This window comes from Sciurus vulgaris (genome assembly GCF_902686455.1).
Source record: "Sciurus vulgaris genome assembly, chromosome: 8".
NCBI classification, from domain to species: domain Eukaryota; kingdom Metazoa; phylum Chordata; class Mammalia; order Rodentia; family Sciuridae; genus Sciurus; species Sciurus vulgaris.
Window position 1 is genome coordinate 93414825 of NC_136468.1, and position 17280 is coordinate 93432104.

General features: G+C 43.9%; 1 protein-coding gene and 1 pseudogene across 2 annotated transcripts; both read left to right on the forward strand.

Moving 5' to 3' along the window:
- Positions 1-36: 36 nt before the first annotated feature.
- LOC306668704 (uncharacterized protein) lies at positions 37-13338 on the forward strand. Its single transcript, XM_079152376.1, has 5 exons — positions 37-170; positions 477-587; positions 5154-5211; positions 12548-12638; positions 13147-13338. Exons 2-5 carry the CDS (start codon positions 552-554, stop codon positions 13268-13270), a joined length of 309 nt encoding a protein of 102 aa, XP_079008502.1. The 5' UTR covers positions 37-170; positions 477-551; the 3' UTR covers positions 13271-13338.
- Positions 13339-13452: 114 nt separating this feature from the next.
- LOC306667939 (protein FAM136A-like) lies at positions 13453-14972 on the forward strand (annotated as a pseudogene). Its single transcript has one exon. The product of its transcript is annotated as a protein FAM136A-like (transcript).
- The last annotated feature ends 2308 nt before the right edge of the window (positions 14973-17280 follow it).

Below are 17280 nucleotides of genomic sequence, written 5' to 3' on the forward strand. Positions count from 1 at the left end.
TACTAACAAACCAGCACACAGATATCCAAAGGACTCACTGCCCACTGAATGCCTCATTCTGATATCGCTCACAGGGGCACCTCCGCTTTCCAGGTGGTGACCTCCACAGAAAGAGCCCCATAGCTTCTGCAGAACCCTGAGTGGTTGGTGCTGCACAAAGTACAAAAGAGGTCAGTCTTTCCTTATGACACATTATATCACTGACAGCCCCGGGGGAGTGGGACACTGTCCTGAGGCAGCCCACTTTTCCACCTGGACTGGTACGCTTCAAAACAGCCCTCAACATTTTCTCTAAGAACTCCTAGCACATCCTCATATACATGTCCATGTACTGTAGTTCTCTTACAACTCTTCTACGAACTGGGGCTTTGGGTGTGCTTCGTGGAAGGAGCAGAGGTCCTTTTCCCCTGGGAATGTGTGCTTCTCTGAGTGATGGTGCAGGGTTAAGTCAAAGCGGCCAGTGTTCTTTGACATAGACCATGAGCCCTGGAGCTGATGCGAGGACTTAAAGACAGTAGAGTTTCCCTGCTGGCATCTCCATCCCTGTCCTGATGACCTACCCAGATTGGGTCCCCATCACTACCCAGGTAAGCGCTGCCTGTTCTTTGTCCTGTTATGATAGGAGTTACAGTTACTGAATCTGGTAACATCTAGAAGGAGCATGATCTTGGAACGCATTTTTCCAAGAAGCACTTCTTGAAGGACTTGAGATAATCTAGTAGGGTTGGGGAAGCACATGGTGGAAAAGTGACCTGTCCAACTTAACCATCAGCAAATCCTCACCTGGTGTGTGCAGACACACTGTGCATAATCACAGAGTTGGATAGATAAGTGGGGCAGCAGATCAGGTGGATGTGTTCTTTGTTCTTGATCCTGTGAACACCAGACTTTGGGCATCCCAATGTGACACAAAAACTAGGACTCACTGGGCTTGGTGGTACACACCTGTAATCCCAGCAACTTGGAAGGCTGAGGCAGGAGGATCTCAAGTTTGAGACCAACTTTGCTAACTTGAAACCCTATGTCAAAATAAAATAGGCTGGGGATGGCTCTCAGTGGTAAAGAACCCCTGCATTCAATTACCAGTACTGCAAAAAAAAAAAAAAATAGCCCTCTAACATTTATAGATGTGTGTTTTATCCTTCAGTGGATTGGGCTACACTCCTGGAACACACAGATGTGAACTGGAACCATGGAAAAATGACAAAAGCCACTTGATGAAATGTTGGTCATGACTGAGGTTCAGTGAGGGGTACATTGCTTTTTTTATGTGTCTGGCAATTTCCATAATGAAGAGTTAGAAACTGCTTGCTGGCCCTGAAGCAACTTTGCTGCTAATGAAAAGGCACCAGTTCCTGTGTGGTGAACCGTGAGTGCCTAGTGTGGGAACCTGGACTTAATTTTGTAGCTTCTGCACTGATGCCCAACTGCACAAGCCCCCGGGCCAACCGAAGCCTTGGCTCCCGCCATTGTCATTGCTTTTCCCCCCTTATAGTTGTTGGTGAGGTGTTATGGAGAAATCCTGCTCTACGTGTTAGTCAAAGACCCAGCTCCAGCCTCTCTCCCTCGTTAGTCTTTCCAGCTACAGTGAATCGTAGATTTGGCATTTATTGAGCCTAAATAAAGTGCTTCCCAGTCTTCGAGATTTATAGTCAGTAGGGCAACTTAAGCATGAAATATACATACAGTACAATAAATAAAAAGCAAAAATTCATGCAAGCACAACCCAGTTAAGGAGGATATTGCAAACACCTAAAAAGCCCACCTACTGTCTAAATCATTCCTCTCCCTCCAAATCATTCACTTGGCATTCTGACTTCTGTGGTAATGGTTCCCATGTATGTGTTCCAAAGGACAGAGTCCAGTTTTGCCTGGTTTTGATGGAATCGCACCACTTGCATCATGTCTTCTGTTGAATTTGGGGTCTTGAGAGCATTCTCTCATTTTCTAATTCTGTTCCAGTGTACAGCTCTGCCACCTGGATCCAGTCAGCTGCTTCCAGGTTGGGGCTGATGGGAACAGCCAGGGCTGCTCTGCCCATGCTAGTGCGCACGTCCCTCTGCCCTTGACCATTCTCTAGGGTATAAATGTAGGAGGAGAACTGCACAACTGGGAAGATGCATACCTTCAACTTCAGTTAATGCCAGCTTGCTTTTCATTTCCACCCAGCAGAGTAGAATTCCCATTGTCCACGTTGTTTCCATCCCTTGGTGTCATCAGACTTTTAAATTTTTGCCAGTCTAGTGGTATTTCATTGTAGGTCTTAACTCACATTTCCCTGAGTACTACTAAGGTTGGAGACTTTTCATCCATTTAGATTTACACTTTTGCAAAACACTTGAAGTTATCTGTCCATTTTTGTATTAGATTTTCTATTTCTCATATGCATGAGTTTATATACACCCCCACATATATCTGCTGTTCATATATATATATATATATATATATATATATATATATATATATATATATATATAAACTGCTGTTTACATCAGCCCCAACCTTAGTATTTGCTGAAAGTGCAAAATATCTGAGACTGGCTAATTTACAGAACAGAAACTTATTCCTCAGTTCCGGAAGCCAAGAGTCCAAAATCAAAGCACTGGCAGATTCAACTTCTGGAGAAAGCTAGTTCCCTCTTAAAAGGTGACACCTTTTTGCTGCATCCTTCGGAGGGGAGGAACACTGTGTCCTCACATGGCACAAGTGACCAGAGGTGAAAAGGGGACTAAACTCCCTGTCAAGCCCTTTCATAAGGGCATCTAATCCAGTCACCTGAAGGCCACACCTCTTCATACTATTATTGCATTGGGGATTGAGTTTCAATAGCATTTTAGAAATGACAAAACCAGAACTATTAGCACACACAAGCATGAAAGTGCATGTATGAAGTGTGTGTCTTCTGGATACTGTCAATTTATGTGTGTCACTAGTGTCTCATTCTGTGACTCATCTTCATTGGTGGTATCTTCTGGTGGATAGGGTTCTTAATGTAGTCAAATTTATTTACTTAGGTTTAGGAATTTTTTTATCATATTCAAAAAATCTTCTTGACCTCAAGGTTCTGAGAATATCCTCTGCAATCTTCCAGAAGTTTTCAGTTTTGCCTTTCTCATTTAGGGCTTTATCTCCTGGAGGTCTCTTTCTTGAGTGGTGTAGATTACAGGTCAAAAATTTTTTAGGGCTGTGGTTACGGCTCAGTGGTAGAGTACTTCCCTAGCATGTGAGCCACTGGGTTCGATCCTCAGCACCCCATAAAAAAATAAATAAGTAAAAAATTTTTTGCTACATGAACAGAAATTTTGCTGCTGTTTATTCCCAAAATGTGGGAAAAGCACAGTGTCAGAGTATAGTAATAATATCAACTAAGATTTACTTATTTAATTTGTCCATATTCTCATGTTGTTACAGGACGTGAGCAGAGCATTGCCTGATCTCGGGATAAGTTACCTATTTGTCCCCACCATTCTAACAATTACATAAATGTCCAGTGCTTCCAGAACAGTCCCGGGCAGCCACAAACCCCAAGGACATTTAACCCTGCCCCAGAGACTCAGAGTGACCCCCCAGACTGTAAAGATTTACAGTCTTTAGCTGTTTGCACTGCAAGTCACTCTTAACGCTAACCTGAATCCCTCACACTGTATTTTAAGCCTTGACTTCCTTGTGGATTATGTGAGTGCCTACTGTATACCACACATGCTACATGGCACATGCACAGTTCCTGACCCCCATGAGCTTGCTGGTCCAAGATGGGCAGTCCGGACAGAGGGTAGAATATGCTGGGTTGTGAGCCAGGGTGCTGAGCCAACATACCTTGGGGGCCAACTGTTTGACAGGGACAAATAGGTACCTCTTCCCCTGGGAGCCTAAGCCAGTACCTAAAGGCTGAGAGCTTTAGGGGTGAAGTGGGAGTCAAAGAAATGAAGAGATATGAAGGGCCCCAGGACTATAAGGCCAGAAGACGAGGCTGGGTCAGAGCGAGGAGAGCCCGCCGGCCTGTTGAGAGTGAACTCCGTCTAAGAGGGAACAGGGAGTTTCCCCAGGGCCAAGTGGTATTTTAGAAAACTCATTCAGGAGCTCGCCCCACTGCCTCCACCTACCCTAGCTGTACACTTAGGTGTTTCAGCTGACCTCTGAACTCAGCCACCACCCCTGTCCCTGCCTCACTGGCCCAGTCCCACAGCTTTCCTCCCACTTTTGATCATATGTGCCTCAAACACGATAAGCCCAAGAACAAAACTCGTGCCACAGCCTTGGGTCAAAAACCAGCCCCTTGGGCTGGGGTTGTGGCTCAGTGGTAGAGCACTTGCCTGGCGTGTGTGAGGCACTGGGTTTGATTCTCAGCACCACATATAAATAAAGTTATTGTGTCCATCTACAACTAAAAAAGAAAAAATTCAAAAAGTCACTGTGAGAACATTGCCTTCTGCTTTTGCTGGAGGTTAGCTCAGGAGGGCAGGGTGGTGGTCATGAAAAGTCCCTGTCAGGTGATTGAGGCTGTGGGGTGCCGGGGCCAGGTGGGCACTTGAGCATCTGCTTCAGTCACTCTGGTAGAGTGGAGCCCCAGGGCCGCATGGCGCTGCCACGGTGCTGATATGTTCAGACTGGGAGAGAGCTCGCTTTTTCGTCATATTTTTTTTTTCAATCTTTATTTATTTAGGGTACCAGGGATTGAACCCAGGAGTGCTTAACCATCAAACCACATCCCCAGCCCTTTTTTAAAAATATTATTTTAGTTGTCAATGGATCTTTTATTATATGTGGTGCTGAGTATCGAACCCAGGGCCTCACACATGCCAGGCAAGTGTTCTACCACTGAGCCACAACCGAGCCCCTCATCATTTTAAAAGCAGAGTGTAGTTTGTATGTGCTAAAAGCTCATCTGCATAGAAATGAAATGATGTACCCCATTTGTGTTCAATGAATCAAAATGCAGTCTGTAGAGAAAAGGCAAAACAATTTAAAATCCTAAATATGAAGATAGATGGGCTTTCATTCTATTTTTTTAAATGCCTAACTATATGAACATTAAAACATGGAAAAATCTTTTAAAAATAAAATGAAAGTCCATCTGCAAGTAACACCAGGATTTTCATTTATATGCAGTCTAACCTATGGATTTTTTTTTTTCTCCTGATACATTTTAACAGAAGAACTTGTACTTGCTCTGGGAAGTGCTGAAGTCGGAAGCAGAACAGTGGAGAATTTGTGAGTAGTCTTTTCACCTGCCCCAGAAAACAGTCATGGAGAAGCACTTCCTAGAAGCTTCAGGACAGGTTCAGTTACACTGTCCCTGGCTACTGTGTCCTGAATTGGTTCTTTGTGCAAGATTATCCATTTAGAAACCAAAGCCTCGTGCCCCTGATACATCATTCTCTCTCACTAAATGCCTGCAGGATGGAAAGTCCCAGGTAGAGTTTCAAGACAAAGATGAATTGAGTATTTTATGTGTCACCCACTTTATGATCACTAAAACCACAAGCCAGCAGGACTGGAATTTTTAAATCTTATGTATGACAATCTTTCAGGTGTGTTTTTCCAATAGTGACAAATTCCTCATATTGAGGCTCAACGTTTCAGTGCAATTAATTCCATTCTTTTGAACATCTGAAATTAATCTTTAGAATTTTCTTTTGGGGCTTGTCAGAAAAGAAGGACAACTAGTCACCATTCTTCTGGCTGGAACATGTTTTTTTGGTCCTTTTAAATTGCTGAGTTAACCCTGGGACTGCTCTCCCTGGAAGGGCAGGCTGTCAGAAGTGTCTAGTGTCGTTCATGGAGAAGCCCACGTGAATCTCCCACATGGACAGTGCTGTTCATGGGAGCCGTGCCTTAGCTCGCCAAGGCAGCTCACCAGGAATCCAGAGTATGGTCTGCCAAAGTGCAGGATCAAACCCTCGGGCACAGACCCAAAATGCTCCCCACAACCAGCTGAAGAACGTGCTAACTCACAAGCTGACCCTGAGAGGATGGCTGCTATCTCTGAAGCCCCAGCAGAAGTGAGCACAGATCCACCCAGTCACAGACCCACCTACCACGCATGCGGTGTTGCCTGGATCCAGAAAGGAGACACCAGCATCAATACGTGACCTAAAGAGAGCGATGAGTGTGTTGGGAGGTCCAGTGGTGAAGTGTCATGGCAGTCCTTTCTACTGAGACAATCAGAGAAGTCTTCCTGGAGGAGGTGGTATTTGAGCTGCTTAAGTGAAGATTTCAGGTACAGGTAGTAAAGATAAGAGCCGATTGTCAGTCCCCACCAGATGGTGGCTTCATGGTCTGAGACGCAGGTCAGTGTGAGTGAACCTCTGGGAAGGGGTGGGGTGTGACCAGAGGAGAGCTGAAAATGAACAGCCAGAAGGAACCGCCAGGAGGAGAAAGCAGCCTCCTACTCCACCCTGTGAGACAAGCTTGGCGATACTTCAAGGATGAAGAACAGCTGGGCACGGTGATGAACACCTGTAACCCCAGCAGCTCGGGACGCTGAGGCTGGAGGATTGCAAGTTCAAAGCCAATCTCAGCAACTTAGCCAGGCCCTAGGCAACTTAGTGAGACCCTGTCTTAAAAATTAAAAAGGGCTGGGATGTGGCTCAGTGGTTAAACATCCCTGGGTTCATTTTCTGGTATTTAAAAAAAAAAAAAAAAAATGAAGAAACAGAGTGAGAAGGGGCAGAAACAAGCCAGAGGAGGACTTATTTGGGGTCCTGTATGTGAGGAGGATGGTGTCAGATGACATGGCTGTCTTTCCAGCATCGAGCTTACGAAATACTTTCCATCAGGTTCTTGGAAGGTACAATTACATTCCCACCAACTTCAAAGGCCAAAACATTTAGAAAAGAAATATAAATTCATTTTCTTTGGGAACAAAAAGATGCTTTAATCCTCTTTCAAACTGTGATATATTTCAGTGATAAGCCTATATTAATTAAATCAACTATTCCACATGACCTAGGTGGTTATATAGGTATAAAAAGTCAAAATCAATGGTCTGGGGTTGTGGCTCAGTGGTAGAGCACTCATCTCACACGTGTGAGGCTCTGGGTTTGATCCTCAGCCCTAAATAAAATAAATAAAGGCATTGTGTGTTGAGAGCGGTGATGGAGGATGCAAGAGCAGTTTCTGACATCAGGAGTCTCTGATGCCCTCATGACTGTGGCATGCCCAGTTCCTGGGAATGTTTCTGTGCAAGGGCACGGGATGCCTAGCTGCCGTGGTGGTGCCCTGCATGAGGAGGCTCTGTGCAAGAGCCCTATCAGTTTTGACCTTGATCTCAGGCACACGGCTCCCAGGAAGAAAGGAATCCTTATGCTAGACAACCACAATGTTTCACCAGCTCTGCTTCTCCAGTAACTGCCCGCCTAACAGTAACTTTAAACAATAGATTTTCTTGAGAGCTACACAAAGCTCCTAACATTGCACTTTGCAACTGTCGATTGCTACTATGAAAGAGCTACATAGGATGTCCTAGTTTCTGTAACTTTCCAGAATACAAAGAATAATGGTTGCATCGTCTTTAACCTGATAAGGAGACATATATAAATAAAAATTGCTGGTGTAACTCTTTAGACCTGCATCTCCAAAAGAGATCAGGCTCCACCTGATCCCAGCTTAATCTTCAAGATCTGTGTCTATTTTCCAATCCCCCTTTGCCCTCGCCAGACCCGAGAGTCTGGTCACGCCAATTGTGTCCATCGACTACTAAAAAAAAAAAAAAAAATCAAGTTTAGGGCTGGGGTGGTGGCTCAGAGGTAGAGCACTTGCCTGGCATGTGTGAGGCACTGGGTTCCATTCTCAGCACCACATATAAATAAATGAAAAAAATAAAGGTCTATCAACATCTAAAATATATTTTTTAAAAAATCAAGTTATACACATAAGATGTATCTAACATGTTCAAAATTTATTTCTGGTGTTAGGTAGGTATGGCCAAGGGAAGGAATATGGCCTAGAGTTTTCAGTTATGTCCTTCTAGAAAACTGACAAATGAAAATTGCAAAAAGACACGTGTGCTTTCATTTCTCTATACATTGTCAACAATAATCTCTCTCTTTACATTTGCTCAGGGCCTTCTAGTTAACAAGTTGGGACCCATAAACTGGAGCCTCCAGCACCCACATTTGCTATTCCCTAATCTCTCTGAACCACAGGTTTTCCCGTTAGTGAGTCTAAAAGAGAGGATGCCTACATCAGAGGTGCATTTGCCTTCATGTTTGCCCATTGTTATCTTCCCCAAGGATGTGAACAGGGGCTGTGTCTGTTTTATTCACTGCGCATCCTCAGGGCCTGGACCAGGGCCTGGCCCTTGGAAGCACTTAGTAAGCGTGAGATAAAGGGACAGTGAGTTCTGATGTGTAACTGGGGAAGAAGGGAGATGTTTCATGATACCGGAAGAGAAAGGGTCACTGTCCACAAGCAGAAATAAGGAGCATGCAGAGAACAGCATGAGTCCCTGTAGTTAGAAGAGAAAGGACCAGACAGGAAGGACTGTGAACTGCGCATACTCGAACTAGTGCTGTGTCTGATGTGGTTGATCCTGAATACACATTTGTTCTAGGGGAGCTCTACCACTGAGCTCCATCCCCAGCCCTTTTAATTTTTATTATGAAACAGAGACTTGCTGAGTTGCCCAGGTTGGCCTCAAACTTGTGAGTCTCCTGCTCAGACTCCTGAGTTGCTGAGATTACAGACCGCCACCCCCTGCTGCTTTACTGTTATTTTTAATTCTTTAAATTAACAATTGACAATGAGCTGGGGATATAGCTCAGTAATAGAATGCTTACCTAGCATACACGAGGACCCGGGTTCAATCCTCAACACTGGGGGGAAAAAAGATTTAAAAGAATGTTCAATGCATAGGGTATAGGAAGTAGTAACAATCCACTATCCAACTGAAGATGGTGTCTCTCATCCCCATTTTTCTTAAATTTTATTACATATTTCCCTTCTACACATTATTTTCAGGTTTTTTTTTCAGATTTTTTAATATCATGCAAGTTGAATCTTGAATATATACATGCATACATACGTATACAGATATATGCATGTATATATATAACCTGTTGACCTACTTTATTGGCCCATTTAAGTTTTTAAATCATGTTGCTTTGTCTAGCTATTCATTATTTTTGGTACTACAAAGCATTCCATTATATGAATATGCTGCAATGTATTTTTCTCTTTTCTTTAAGACATACATGACAGTAGAATGTATTTTGACATACATACATGGAGTATAACTTCCCATTCTTGTGGTTGTACATGATATGGAGTTACACTGGTCATGTATTCCTATGTGAATCTAAGGAAAGTTATGTCCAATTTATCATCTTTCCTATTACCATCCCCCCTCCCTTTCTTTCATTCCCCTTTGTCTAACCCAATAAACTTCTTTCTTCCCCCACTTACTGTATGTTAGTATCCACATATCAGAGAGAACATTTGACCTTTGATTTTGGTTTATTTCACTTAGCACAGTGTCTTCAGATCCATCTATTTACTGGCAAAAGCAGTAATTTCATTTTTCTTTATGGCTGAGTAATATTCCATTGTGTGTATATACCACGTTTTCTTTATCCATTCATCTGTTGAAGGGCACCTAGGTTGGTTCCATAGCTTAGCTATTGTGAATTGAGCTGCTATAAACACTGACATGGCCACATCACTGTAGTATGCTGACTTTAAGTCTTTGGGTATATACTGAGGAGTGGGAGAACTGGGTCAAATGTTGGTTCCATTACAAATTTCCTGAGAACTCTCCAGACCTGCAATGTATTTCTACACTCACTTTTCATGAACTCTTATTTGGCCTCCCTTCTCAAGTCGAATTAGCTATTACAAGTGAGGTTGCTATGATCATTCTTGTGCGTGTCTCCTGCGTGTCTCCTGATGCATGCGTGCAAGAGATTCACTAGGGTTCAGACTAGCAATAGAACTGCCAAGCCAGAGTGAGTGCACATCTTCACCTTTGTAAGGCTTCTGTCCTCTGCCACTGCCTAACGATGCCTCCCCAAACAGGTGGCTTAACAGAGGCGCGTTTTTTTTTTTTTTTTTTTTTTTTTTGCAGTACTGGGGATCGAACTCGGGGCCTTAGCACTCTACCAGCTGAGCTATCTCCCCAGCCCTTAATAGAGGCTCTTTTTTTTTTTTTATTGTAAACAAATGGGATACATTTTGATTCTCTGTACATGGAGTCAAGGCGTACCATTCGTGTAATCATAAATTTACACAGGGCAATGTTGTTTGATTCATTCTGCAATTTTCCCCCTTTCCCCCCACCCCCCACCCCTCTTTTCCCTCCATACAGTCCTTCCTTCCTCCATTCTTGCCCCCCTCCCTAACCCTAACCCTAAACCTAACCCTAACCCTAACGCTAACCCCTCCCACCCCCCATTATATGTCATCATCCACTTATCAGCGAGATCATTTGTCCTTTGGTTTTTTGAGATTGGCTTATCTCACTTAGCATGATATTCTCCAACTGCATCCATTTGCCTGCAAATGCCATAATTTTATCATTCTTTATGGTCAAGTAATATTCCATTGTATGTGTATATATATATATGCCACAGTTTCTTTATCCATTCATCAATTGAAGGGCATCTAGGTTGGTTCCACAATCTAGCTATTGTGAATTGAGCAGCTATGAACATTAATGTGGCTGTATCTCTGTAGTATGCTGATTTTAAGTCCTTTGGGTATAGGCCAAGGAGTGGGATAGCTGGGTCAAATGGAGGGTCCATTCCAAGTTTTCTAAGGAATCTCCATACTGCTTTCCAGAGTGGCTGCGCTAATTTGCAGCCCCACCAGCAATGTATGAGTGTACTTTTTTCCCCACATCCTCGCCAACTCCTATTGTCGCTTTTTTTTTTTTTTTTTTTTTTTTTTTTGCGATACTGGGGAATCGAACTCAGGGCCTTGTGATTGCGAGGCAAGCACTCTACCAGCTGAGCTATCTCCCCAGCCTATTGTTGCTTTTTAATAGAGGCTCTTAATTGGATGATGGAAGTGTTCCAAAGTTCTGGTGATGGTTGCTCAACTTTTCAAATGTACTAAAAATCATTCACTCGAATGAATTTTATGGTATGTAAATGATGCCATAATTATACCATAAAAATTGTTTTTAAAAAACTAAACTTGGGGGCTAGGGAGATAGCTCAGTTGGTAGAGTGCCTGCCTCGCAAGCACAAGGCCCTGGGTTCAATCCCCAACACCGCAAAAAAAAAAACAACTTGGGGCTGGGGTTGTGGCTCAGTGGTTGAGCCTTTGTCTAGCACACGTCGTGAGGCACTGGGTTTGATCCTCAGCACGGCATGAAAATAAATAAAGGTACTGTATCCATCTACAGCTAAATTTTTTTTTTAAACTAAGCTTAAAATAATAATGTGAGGCTGGAGCTGTGGCCCAGTGGCAAGGCACTTTTTGCCTAGCATGTGTGAGATACTGGGCTTGATTCTCAATGTCACATAAAAATAAATAAAATAAAGGCATGTTGTCCATATACAACTACAATTTTTTTTTTTTTAAATAATGTGAAAGGAGGGGAAAAAAACTAAAACAATAATGGTCATTTATTTTGTTCAAGGATCCACTGTTTGGGCGGAGACTAGCAGGGATGATTCATCTGCTCCCAGCAGCATTATTCACTGAATTCACTGAGGTTCAACTGAACTGGAGGATTCAACCTCCAGTGTCCGCAACGTGGCTGCTCTTGGGTCCTAGCTGGCAAGGAGACACCGCCTGGGCCACATGGGATTCCCGACAACATGGTGGCTGGGCCCCAAGAACAGGGTGCTGGCTTATTCTGACCTAGCTTGGAAGTCCCAGAATGTCACTTCTGCTGCATTCTATTGGCCAAACCAAGGCCAGCCCTGGTGCAAGAAGGAAAGACTCAACCTCTTAAAGGGAAGAAGAGCAGAACACGTGACCACCTATCCCGCGAGGCAGTACCAGGATCACTTGTACCCTGGGATATGCTCTTTAACCTCACCAGCACTTCGGGTGGGAATTAAAGAATACCTTGTAGCTAAATTGTATTTCCCTAATTTCTAAGAAATTGGACACTTTTTCAAGTGGTTATTGATTGTTCCCATTTCCTCTTCTGTGAAGGGCTTTGCTCACGTTTTTCACCCATTGTATTATAAGGTACTCTGTCTTATTTGTAGAAATTCTTTGCCTATTCTCAATACTAATCCTTCGTCAGTTATGTAAATGTGAACACATGTGCAGTTCCAGGGCTGGCTTCACGCTTGCTTTATGGTAGCTCTGGATGAACAGATGTGTGCTATTTCAATACACTTTCTATTTCTTAAGTCAATTAAATTAAAGCCATTCTGCCTATTTTTTTTTTTTTTTCCTCTTTTTTTCTTGTTTTGAGATAGGATCTCACTGTGATGCTCAGGCCAGTCTCACACTCCTGGACTCGGACAATCCACCCACCTCTGTCTGCCAAATGCCTGAGACTACAGGCATGGGCCACAACACCACGATAAAGTTATTCTGTCTTATTTATCACTTCATAATATAATAATTTACAATCTTGTCATTTCAGGGAAGGAGGGTGCTACACAATATCTGTACCAGTTGAAATATCAGACCTCATTGTGGAAAAGGCCAGAACTCTTGCACGAACAGGATTCAAGGTGAACGGAGAGGGAGACTCGAACTCAGGCTTCATCAAGCAGAGGACTCAGAGGAGCCTGACTAAAGATTTGACCACGGCCTGGGGAGGTAGCTCAGTTGGTAGAGTGTTTGCCTCGCAAGCACAAGGCCCTGGGTTCAATCCCCAGCACGGCAAAAAAAAAAAAAAAAAAAGATTTGACCAAAGGGCAGTCTTCATCAGTGCCCTAGAAATTCTAGCAAATTGTGGAACACTAAGCAGAGGTCACGGAAACACCCAACTTCTAACCAGTTGGTCAGAAGTACAAAGGTCCAGGTTTTCCCATTGTCATTTGAATTGGAGGTAGTCATGTGGGACTGAGCCCCCTGCTTGTGGGATCTGACACCAACTCCACCTTGATAGCATCAGATTTTTGTTTTAAGATGGGGTCTCACTCACCTCAATAGCAGCTGTCTGGTCACAAAGGGCAGAAAATAAAGGATATCGTTCAACCTTGTCATTTGAGGACATAAGAAATTCTTTTGTTTCAGATCACAAGAAAACCATTCACCCGACCTGGCCTCTAATGTTCCAGCACACATCAGCGCGCTCTGTATCCAGGATGCAATGGCGAAGTTCCGACGTCCATCCCTGCAAAATGGAATCTCTTCCTAATTTTGTGTACTTGAATTTCAGGAAAAAGGCAATTGAGAGCTCTTGTAATAAATAAATCCCTAACTACAAAGCCTCAAATCAAAATACCCTCTTGATTACCTACCCATGTGCATCAGATCCTGCATTAGTAATCAAGGGTGAATGGCAAGTTTTGTGACTACCAAAAATTTCCCTTCAAAAAAATGATAAGCAGGACATGGTAGCGCATGCCTGTAATCGCAGTACTCAGGAGGCTGAGTGTTATGGTTTGAACGGGAGGTGTCCCCCAAAAGCTCACGTGTGAGACAATGAAAGGTTTAGAGGTAAAATGATTGGGCTGTCAGAGGATGAATTTACTCATTAGTTTAAGGTTGTCATCATAACTGGATGGTAAATGAAGGCAGGTAGGATGTAGCTGGAGCAGGTGGGCAGTGGGGGCGTGCCTCTGGGGTTTATATGTTGAGTCTCTCTCTGCTTCCTGGCCATCTTGTGAACTGCTTCACTCCATGCCATACTCTTCCACCATAATTTTGTTTGTTTTGTTTTTGTTTTTGTTTTGGTACTGGGGATTGAACCCAGGGATGTTAACCACTGAGCCACATCCTCAGCCCTTTTTAAATATTTTATTTAGAGACAAGTTCTCACTGAGTTACTTAAGACCTGGCTAAATTGCTGAGGCTGGTTTTGCAATCCTCCTGCCTCAGCCTCCCAAGCCGCCGGGATTATAGGCGTGCAGCACCGCAACTGGCCGCCATGATGTTCTGCCACACCTCAAGCCCTGAGGAATGGGACTGGCTCTCTGTGGAATGTGACCTCTGAAACTGTGAGCTCCAAATAAATTTTTCATCCTCTAACATTGTTCTTTTCAGGTCTTTTAGTCACAGCAGCAAAAAAGCTGACTAAAACATGGAGGCAGTTCAAGGCCAGCCTCAGCAACTTAGTGAGGCTCTGAGCAGGAGATTTAGCTCAGTTGGTAGAGTGCTTGCTTTGAAAGCATGAGGCCCTGGGTTTAATCCCCAGCACTACAAAAAATATATATAAAACAAAAAATCGAGTGCAGGGTCTCCATGGTGGAGGTGTAGCTGCTCCGGGTACAGGAGGCGGTGGGCTCCATGGTGAAAAGTGTGGAGAGGAAGAACATCTGGAAGATGCAGGGTCTCATGTTCAGGCTCAGCGCCAGCTGCTGTGACAACAGCCAGGCTTCCATGCAGCAGGTGCACCAGTGTATTGAGCACAGCCATGAGCCTCTGGCTCAAGCCCAGGCCTTGGTGACCAGTGAGTTGGAGAAGTTCCAGGACCATCTGGCCAGGTGTACCATGCAGTGCAACTACAAAGCCAAGGATTCAACAGGTGTTGGGAGTCAGGAGCTTCCGGTGAAGCGGCCACAGGACAGTCGTGTGTCCGAGTGTGTAGATGACCACAGGCACCTCATCCCAACTATGACCAAGAAGATGAAAGTCTCTCTCATCCATTGGGAAATAAAAGTTCTTGCCAGTGGCCACTGGGGCTGAGAGCAGGAATCTATTTAAAAAGAGGAATGGGAGTTTTAGTCTTTGAAGCAAAGTTTATGAATGAAGAAACTAAGGATGGCAACAAGTTTCAGGCATATAAAACTTGACTCTGGACACTGATTCCTTTATGTTTTGATCCAAGAAAGTGAAGTGGAAAAAAAGAACGGTACTAAAATTTGAGTGAAAGGAGAGCCTTTTAGAGCCTAAATTTCACATGGCAAGTGGTTGTCCTGAGAGTGGAGAGCTCCCTTGTACCAACCAGAGCCCCCGAGGTAGCAAGCAGATTCTTACAACAGAGGTTCCTGCAGGACGGCGGGTTGGTTCCTCTGCACTGCCAGTGACCTGGTGGGGTTTGAAGAGAGGTGTTTCTGTTCATTGCCAACCTCCTATTTACCAGAAGCATCATACCATTTTCCATAAGCCGTAAAACAAAATCCAGGAGCTCAATAATCTAGAAGGAGGAAAAGGTTTCCAGGTCTTTATTTTGTGTGGTAGTTTTTTATGTACAAGGCATTAAGTGGATTTAAGATGTGAATTTGAGAGGAAGAGTAGTTTGGATAAGCACTTGGAAAGGTTCCTTGTGTATACCCTTTCTGACTATCAAGATATGGATTTCTTGAAATTCTTATTGCATCTCTCAGCTGGGAGACCACTGCAAAAACATGAGAGGCAATGTCACACTAAGTATGGAAAGCAGAGTTTCCACCACCAGCGTATGTGCCCTGAGGCTTTCTGCAGCAAAGTGACGGGATAATCTTTCCCCTTGAAGAGAAAGGAATTTTGATTGTGATACATACACCAGTATCTGGAAATAAACAATAAAATAGGGACTGTTTCCTAGCTAAGAAAGTTATCAAGTACTTGGAAGGGAAAAAAATGGGTTTCATGGAACAGAAGCCTAAATCCATCATTGCTTACTTAGTTCCAGCATTGCAGGAGACAATCCCCTGATAACAGGAAAGTTAGAAAGTAAACAGCTTGGACTAGGACAAGCTGTCACACACACACACACACACACACACACACACACACACACACACCCCTCTTTGAAAGCAAAGGAGGGGAACCCCACACAGAACCCTTTACCAAATACCATTTTGCCTGGGGCCTTTGCAACATGCAATGTCCTTGCCCCAGCGTGGCACCTTCTCTTCTGAATAAGGAGCATGTTTGTCTTTTTACCAACTTATTACTTGAAATGATAACATAGCCTATCTGTTTGCTCTGGCAAGGCTGTGATATATTTTCCTAGCGGTTTGGTTTTAAAATAAATAGTTTCATTGTTTCCCTAAAAAATAAATAAATAAAGAAGAAGAAGGGCTTGGGATCTGGCTCAGTGGCTAAGCACCCCTGGGTTTACTGCCTGGTACTTAAAAAAAAAAAAAAAAAAAAAAAAAAGGATAATGGGAGATTATCTTGGTCCATTTCTGTTGCTGTAACAAAATACCTGAGACTATGTAATTTACAAAGAATAGAAGTTTATTTGGTCCATAGTTCTAAAAACTGAGAAGTCTCAAAGGATGGTGCTTGCATCTTCTTTAGTTGCCTACATCCCATTCAGCTAGGACGCAGAGACCAGTAGGGCACCAAAGTGAGGGAAGGAGGCCTCACTTTACAGAGACCACACCGCTTACCACTTTATGCCTCACCCTAACTCCAGTCCTGCCCTCAGGACTGAAGGAGTGGTTCACGGATGAGTTGAGAATTCCCCTTGGGCAAAACCCAATCATCTGCCCACTGCAGCCAGGGCTTGCCAATGTAATCCAAACTGCCTCCAGCAATTTTATAAAAATGAGCAAACTGCTCTTTCTGGGTTCCCCCTCCTTTCAGAGGGGCAGTCCTTTTCTTGGCCTGTGCTGGGCACTAGAGGGAGGATGAGGGCAGTCAGGGTCCTTCCAGTAGCCTTAGGTGCGCCAGTGACACTGTGACTCCAGAGAATTCTGCTCGTGCATGAAGGGGGCTGGGGGGTACCAGGGATTGAACCCAGAGGCAAACTACTGAGCCACATCCCCAGCCCTATTTTGTATTTTATTTAGAGACAGGGCCTCACTGAGTTGCTTAGTGCCTTGCTTTTGCTGAGGCTGACTTTGAACTTGCGATCCTCCTGCCTCAACCTCCCAAGTCACTGGGATTACAGGTGTACAACACTGTGCCTGGCAGAAGGGTTCACTTTTGAAGAGCAGAATCCAATGAGACAGGGAAGGCCCTGAGGACCAAGGGACTGAGAGAGACACAGAACAGGGACATAGAATCAGTCTGGTCAGGTGTCCTGCCTTGGAAAGCTTGACAGTACTGGAAAAGGTGAGAATCCTCACAAATCAGAACACAAAGGGTCACCCTTAGACTTTGGTAAGCAAAAGGGAAGCAAAGGTGGGCTTTCATCACAGGAGAGACATGTTTAAAAAAAAAAAAATTGTCCTCACAGCTGCATGGAAAGGATTTGGGAAGAGAGAAAAGAAAAAGAAGGTGATCCCCTCCTCCCTTGGGCTCACAGGCCAGTCACTGCCACATGCCCCTCCT